Here is a 7,916-nt window from a genome sequence, read left to right as displayed (position 1 = left end):
CAACAGTGTTTGTGGCTCTATTCACTGTGGCCACAGATCCATCAAATAAAAATGAAAGGTCCTTTGTCTAAGAGTATTGGTTCCAGAAAGTTCCCATTGCCACTACATAATTGCCTGGGGATTGAGATGTGAGGGAAGAGACAAATAAAGAAAAAAATGGGGAATTTTTGTCCCCCTCACTTTTCTAACCAGAACTAGAGCACTCTCCTGGAGTTCTCCGTGTCTGTACTCACTTCCAGGTTTTAAGCTGCATTAAGTTCAGGATGGAGCTATTGAGAGGGGGTAAGAGTAGGAAACTCTCCACTGGTTTGCTGGTTCCTCAAATTTTGGTGTTCTCCAATCTGCCTTAAGCTGTCTACTTTTCAGAATTCTCAAATAGCTGGGCCATGTACTCTATCCAGATCTTAAGATTGTGTTCAGTGAGAGACAAAGAGTGGCAGGCACTTAACGGTTTTAACCAGAACTGTACTCAAGAAGTGAATTTAAAAAAATCATTCTGAAAAAAAAAAAATCATTCTGGTCATTGTATGGAGGGTGAATTTGAAGGGAACAAAATTTAAGATAGGGAGACCAGTTAGGAAAGTCTCATAAGTAATCCACAGAAAAGACAAGGTCTCAAGCCTGGGCGGTGGTAGCAGATATTATGATGAAAATGTCAATTCAAGAAATAGTTGGGAGGTGAAATTGGCAAGACTTAATTAGGTCATCCTTTTATAAGGCCATAATCAAAATATGTAAGCAAGAAATTCAAAGTGATCAGGACTGATGGATCCATTAAAAAAATACTTAGGAATGGGGCACCTGGGTGGCTCAGTCGGTTGAGCATCCGACTTCAGCTTAGGTCAAGATCTCACAGTCTGTTAGTTCGAGCCTCACACCAGGCTCTGTGCTGACAGCTCAGAGCCTGGATTCTGCTTTGAATTCTGTATCTCCTTCTCTCTCTACCCCTCCCCTGCTCGCACTCTATCTCTGTCTCTCAAAAATAAAGATTTTTTAAAAATTTTAAAAAATACTTAGGAATAAATAGAATAGAAATAAAAAAAACTTATACTTTGATAACTATAAAACATTGTTGAAAATAATTAAAGTCCTAAATAAAAGACATACCATGTTGTAATGCAATCCCTAACAGTTGGGTTGTTGTTGTTTTGTTTTTCATAATGCAAGTGCCTGACTTAAACACACTGCTAGTCCCACCCCCTCACCTCTCAATGGTTGATTTTGATAACTGATCATTTCAGCCAATTGTTTTTCTTTTTTTAAATCTTTTTTTGATGTTTATTTATTATTATTGAGACACAAGGAGAGACAGAGCATGAGCATGGGAGGGGCAGAGAGAGGAGAAGACACATAATCTGAAGCAGGCTCCAGGCTCTGAGCTGTCAGCATAGATAGAGCCCAATGTGGGGCTCAAACTCACAAACTGCAAAATCATGACCTGAGCCAAAGTTGGACGCTTAACCGACTGAGCCACCAAGGCACCCCAGCCAAATGTTTTTCTCTTTCCATAATTTAAATTCTTGCTCTTAGGTTTTAAAGTCACCAATAAAGAATGAGCTCACAAAACCCTAGGTTCCCACCCTGACCCCATCAACCTAAATAGAAGCAGAACCCTAGTCCTGTGCACACAAGTGCTCTCCCTTTGCCTCTCCCTCTTCCCCCAGCATCCCTAGACCTTGCTGTGTGACTCTACATGTGCTGTGTAATTTCTAAGTAATAAACCTTGTCTCTTTTGGAGTTTCTTGATGGTTACTGCTAAGGGTGTCTTGTAATCATAATAAGAACCACAAGGATCAGAGCAGGTCCAAACACAACACGGTTATCAAAAGGCTGAGACTGGCACAAAATACACATTCATAGATTAGAAGATGTAATATGGGTAAGATGGAAATACTCACTAAATTGGCCCACAAATTCAATGCAATCTTTATCAAAATCCCAGCTTTCTTTTCAGAAATTGACAAACTGATGCTAAAATTCATTTAGAAATGCATAGCCAAAACAATACTGAAAAAGAGGAGCAAAGTGTGAGAACTCACAATTTCCCGATTCCAAAACTTATTAGAAAGCTACAATAATCAAGATGGTATGGTACTGGTATAAGGATAAACATATAGGTAAACAGGATAGAATCAAGAGCCCAGAAAAAAGTGGAGAAAATATTAGTCTTTTAAAGAAATGGTGCTAGAACAACTGAATATCCACATGTAAGAAAATGAAGTTGGCCACCTACATTACACCATATAGAAAAATTAATTCAAAATAGATTTAAGAATTAAATGTAAAACTGTAAAATTCCTAGAAGAAAACATGGGAATAAATCTTCATGATCTTGGAATAGGCAATGGTTTCTGAGATGTGACACAAAAGCCAAAATATCAAAAAAAAAAAAAAGGATAAATTTGACTTCATCAAAATAAAAAACTTTTATGTTTCATTTTTTAAATTTTTTAATGTTCATTTTTTTGAGAGAGACAGAGTACGAGCCAGGGGAGGGACAGAGAGACAGGGAGACAGATTCTGAAGCAGGCTCTAGGGCCTGAGCTCTCAGCACAGAGCCCGACGCAGGGCTCAAACTCACCAGCTGCGAGATCATGACCTGAGCCAAAGTCAGACGCTTAACTGACTGAGCCATCCAGGCGCCCCGAAAACTTTTACGTTTCAAATAGAACTCTCAAGACTGTCTTGATAATGACAATATCAAGACAATATCAATTGTGAAAAGACAATCCACAGAATCAGAGAAAATATTTGCAAATCATCTATATGATCCAGAATATATAAAGAATTCTTACCACTCAGTAATAGACAAATAACCCAAGTAAAGATCGGTGAAGAATTTGAATAGACATCTCTCCAAAGAGGATAAACAAATGGCAAATAAGCACATGAAAAAAAATGCTCAAATCATTAGCCATCAGGGAAATGCAAATCAAAACCATAATCACATACCACTTTACACCCAGTAGGATAGCTATAATTAAAAAGACAACAAGTGTTCAAAAGAATGTAGAGAAATTGAAACCCTCATATACCGCTCATGGGGATGTAAAATAGTACATAACCCAGCAATTCCACTTCTAAGTATATTGACAAGAGAAATGAAAACGTATGTCCACACAAAAACTTGTTCATGAGTGCTCATAGCAGAATTACTCATAATAGCCAAAAGTGTGGGACGAGATAAAACAAAATGTGGTATATTCATACAATGGAATATCACTCAGCAATACAAAGAAGTGAAATACTAACACCTGCTGCAACACAGATGAACTTTGAAAACATTATGCTAAGAGAAAGAAGCCTACAAAGGGCTACACATTGTATTTAGTTTATATGAAATGTCCAGAATAGGCAAATCAATAGAGACAGAAAAATTAGTGGTTGCTTGGTGCTGGGAGTGGGGGAGTCGGGCGGGGGCGGGGGGGACTGGGATTAACTCCAAGTGGATATGGGTTATTTTTTGGGGGGGTGATGAAAGTGTTCCAAAATTAGATTATGGCTATAGATGTACAACTCTGTGAATATGCTGAAAACTATTGAATTGCATACTTTAAATGGGTGAATTGTGCAGCATGTGAATTGTATCTCAATAAAACTTTTACAAATACCTAAAGTTACAAAGAAAACTAGTTACATGGATCTAGGTTCATCAAAATTAAAAACAAAATTCTTGGGGCACCTGGGTGGCTCAGTTGGTTGAGTGTCTGACTTTGGCTCAGGTCATGACCTTGCAGTTCGTGAGTTCAAGCCCCACATTGGGCTCTGTGCTGACAGCTCAGAACCTGGAACTTGCTTTGGATTCTGTGTCTCCTTCTCTCTCTGCCCCTCCCCCACTCACGTGTGAGCGCTCACTCGCTCTCTCTCTCAAAAATAAACATTAAAAAATTTAAAAAGACAAATTCTTGATAAAGAATTAGATGTGCTTCTTTAAGAAAGAACTAAATAACAAGATCCAAGTCTCATAGCTATCTTCATTTTGATGTAGTGATAAGTATAAATTTTGAGACATGTGCAAGGACAACACCACAAATGATTGATGGTTTCATTATCACCTCTAAAGAACAGAGTTGAAAACAGGTGTGGGGCAGGGTGGGGGGTGGAGGGCAGAATAATAAAACCAGCTCATGTTTTCCTCTGATGAAGCTCCAGCATTAAAAAGCAGGTATAAGACACTTCCTTTCAGTGAGGCTGGAATTTGCAAGAGGAATTCCAGCCTAGTGCTTTCAGCATGTTTATGCCAAGTTGGCTATGCAAGCTGAATCACTGCCAAGCTGCTTAGATCTCTAGCTGTGCCCTGTAGTCACCTTGAATACAAGTAGAACAGGGCAGGTGGGAACCCAGTGATGTCTGGTTGCCAGGGAAAAGCAGGTTTGGAGGGGGAATGGAAAACTGACACAAAGAGAAAAGAAAGCACTAAGACATCTAAGGGCTCCGAATGCCCTCCCTCCTGTCCCCAACCACAAAAGGTGATGTGACCAGAATAGCATGGGGCATCTGGGGCTAGAATTGGTGTGGTATTTTCCCCCAAATTTCTCCATGGGATTGTCCCCTCTACCAGATTCCTACCCTCAGGACTGATATTCAAACATTTGACAAGTGGTAACAAATGAGCACAGACCAAGACTGGCAAATGCCAGTCATAGTACTAGAATAGGGTCCTAGAGGTCTTCCGCTGTGACAGACATTACTTAACTGCAGTCACCAGATTGTGGGGAGGTCCCAGAGGTCTTAGAGGCAGGATTAAGGCAGTGGCTCTTTGTCATCTGGCATGAAGTAGATTCAACTCCTCTGCTAACAACTAAGATAGCTGTACTAATACACATCACCCCAAAGGTAGGATGGATAGGGAGAGAGAGGAGAACCTCCTTAAGGCTTTATAAATTAACGTTGTGCAAACGGTTGATGCTTGCATTCATAGGACATCTCACTGATTGAACAGGTGGAAATTTTCCCTCTTGACAGAAGATAAGGTCCAAAAGAGGTTCTGGTGTGCCACTCCAAGCAGCTTTTCAAATTTAGACTCGAGAAAGCTGCTTAACTATGAAAGTAGGGTTATATTTGGGTTAAAAGTCTGTTCCCCACCTTTTCATCATCTAGGAAGAAACAAAGCAAGCAACTTGAGATGGGGACCAAAGAGTACTGGCCCACACTCCCAGCTTCCCCAGATCTGAACACTGAGACCTGTGTGTCCAGTAGGGCTCTCTCTCCTTGGACTGGGCGCTAACCCCCCTAGGATCCTCCTTCCACAGACTCATCCTTCAATTCATACCCTAGGTTCAATTCTTCTTCCCATAAAGAGCAAGTCTCCAAACAGAGAAGGAAATTGGATAAGCTAGATCCTTTAGGCACAGGGAAAACACATCCCTGGACTATGCATGGAGCTCCTGAGCAGTAAGAGAGGAGGTGAGCCATTTTAACGATAAACATTAATTTTTTTATTAAATTTCTAATCAAATACAACAATAATTTCTTTTCCTTAATTAAAAAAACAACTATTTACAACATTACCAATTTGGGAAAAGATAAACAAAAGAGTAAAAAGAAAGAAAAGTGATTAAAAGACAAATTCCAAGACAGAATAAATAACAGCTTACTTAAATGCCTGCCTGACCCTGGCTGCTGCCAGAGTGCCAGATCCTCAGCCTCAGAATTAGCAGTAGTTCAAGATATCCTCCAGGTTCAATGTGTCCAAGGGGGGGATTTTGGTGACTTCAAAGAAGACCCTGCAAAAGGAAGAGGGGCCTGCTCAGTGTAAAATGGGCCAAAGCAAACAGGGTCCATGGACTAAGTGGGACATAGGGCTCTTGGTTCCCTATCTTGCTTTAACCCTAAAGCAGAAAGTAAAGTGAACAGTACTAAATCTTTTTCCTTAAGTGAAGCTAGCCCGCCTCCCAATGGCTAAGCACAAACTCATCCTCACTGGAGCTTGGTACTTACCGGTGAGAATACTTGGAATGCACAGTCTTGAGCCTACTGCAAGGATGCAAAGTCAGCAGGATGTTTAGCTGCTTGACCAAGGGGTGAAGATCAGAGGTCTTGTAGCCACTGCAATACTCCAGGGCAGGAGCCTGGAAGAAGCAACATGAACAGTGACTTTTACCACAGGAAGTAGACCCTTCCTCTCTCTCTACTACCCCAAGTCCAAACCTCCTATACATGGTATAGGTAGGGAAGATAGTCAAACATTTCAAAAATGCATACAGTGCAGACACTGACCAACAATTATAGAGTACTTACTAGAAGACTAGGTTCCAGCTGTGAACTAGTGGTATGGCAATCCATAGTACGTATGTACCATATACCTATACTTACCAGTTGAACATTAGCCCCGTGGTAGGTATTCATGTAAGTCAAAGTCCACTAAAGAATCTAAGGAACATGACTGGCTTTGTAATGTACTTGCTCTCAGGTGAAGAGCGGGTGGCCAGGCAAACCTCAGAATAAACTTAAGGTCCCAAATCAACAGACCACAGGAATTTAAGGCAGCTCCTCTTCCCTGGCTCTAAGAGCTATCATCCCATGCATTTATTTTCTCATTCAATTTTAAGGCTTCCCATTATGTGGCAGAAGTAATATAGCAGAGCATTTGAGAACAAAGGTTCCAGAGGCAAACTGCTTGGGTTCAAATTCTAGCTCTACCAACAGCAGGAACTTGAGCCAGTTATTAATTTCTTGGCGCCCAGTTTCCCACTATGCCAAATGGGGATCATTACAGTAATTACATCACAGGATTAAATGAGTTAATATACACAATGCATACGGAACAGAGTCTAGCACATAGTAAGTGCCTGAGACATGCTAGCTAGGATTAATATTACCAAGTCCTGCGTAGGTTGCTGTGAATGCAAAGATGATCCAGGTTCCTGCCCCTAAGGAACCTGTAGTGGGGGAGACAGACATGCATGCAGAGAATTACAGAACATATGGGAAAGGCTATAATGGAAGTGAGAATGGGACACTGGAGGAGCAGAGCAGCAGGACCCATGAACTTTCTCCAGGAGTCACAGAAAGCTTTGTAGAGGAAGACACATCTGCAATGGGTGTTGAAAGTCAAGTGGGACCTCCACAGGTAGAGAAAAAAAGGTTTATTCTGTAAGGCAGTGGTTTTCTAAAAAATGTCTAAATTATTTTCCCTGAACTCCTTTTTTTTCAAACATCTTATCTGGAAGCCCAAATATCTTACCTGCAATTAGGGGTGGGAGCTGACAAACCCACCAGTTTGTATCCCTTTACCTTTTACATGGCTCCTGAGACACTTCTAAAGGAATCCCAGGGCTCTGCTAAATACTGTTTAGAAACAACTGCCACAGGGAAAGGGGAATCATTGGCATGCTGAGCAGGGGAGTAACACAAGGGGTAACACATTATATTGAGTGTGTCAAATAAGATCAATGGCCCCTTTGTCACTGCACAGGCTCAGGCCCCAATGCTTCATCTTGACTATTATGAAAGCCTACTCACTAGTGTTCCCACTTTTGCACTCTCTCTCATTTAATTCACTTTCTATACTGCTATACCAGTGCTGTTTCCAAAACACAGAAACAGGAGTAGGTCACTCCTCTGCATAAAAACTTTCCAATGCCTTAGTATAGAGTGGGTCTCAGCTTAGTATCAAAGGTCTCTCACAATCTGATGACACCCTATTATTCTGGTCTCATCTCTCACTATTCCCTATTAATATATCCTCTGCTCTATCTATAGAAAGTGCCTTATTCTGCCCTGAAAACATCATACTTTTTTCTTATTGCCTTCACATCTTTTCAATTCTCATTCCCTCTACCAAGAATGTCTTCTCTCACACGTTCCTACGAATCTTTCAAGACCCAACTTAAAAGTACCCTCCTCTGTGAAGCCTTTCTTATCTATAGAAGCAGTATACACAGCACAGAGGACTGTGTAGCCATACTACCTGG

At 40.8% G+C, this 7,916-nt stretch overlaps 1 protein-coding gene across 1 annotated transcript in view; it reads right to left on the bottom strand.

Annotated features, from left to right (window-relative positions):
• Positions 1–5,560: 5,560 nt before the first annotated feature.
• CCNB3 (cyclin B3) overlaps positions 5,561–7,916 on the bottom strand; it is a 61,954-nt gene continuing 59,598 nt past the window's right edge. Inside the window, exons 10-11 of the mRNA XM_047076250.1 lie at positions 5,941–6,071; positions 5,561–5,726 (exon numbers count right to left, since the gene is read on the bottom strand). Coding sequence (XP_046932206.1) covers positions 5,654–5,726; positions 5,941–6,071 — 204 coding nt within the window. The 3' untranslated portion in view covers positions 5,561–5,653. The remainder of the gene's footprint in view (positions 5,727–5,940; positions 6,072–7,916) is intronic.

The sequence above is a fragment of the Lynx rufus genome, unplaced genomic scaffold (genome assembly GCF_022079265.1).
Source record: "Lynx rufus isolate CCGP_SWC_20201006 ecotype Redwood Valley unplaced genomic scaffold, mLynRuf1.p SCAF_14, whole genome shotgun sequence".
In the NCBI taxonomy this organism is placed as follows: Eukaryota; Metazoa; Chordata; class Mammalia; order Carnivora; family Felidae; genus Lynx; species Lynx rufus.
This window is presented reverse-complemented; position numbering and strand designations above follow the sequence as displayed.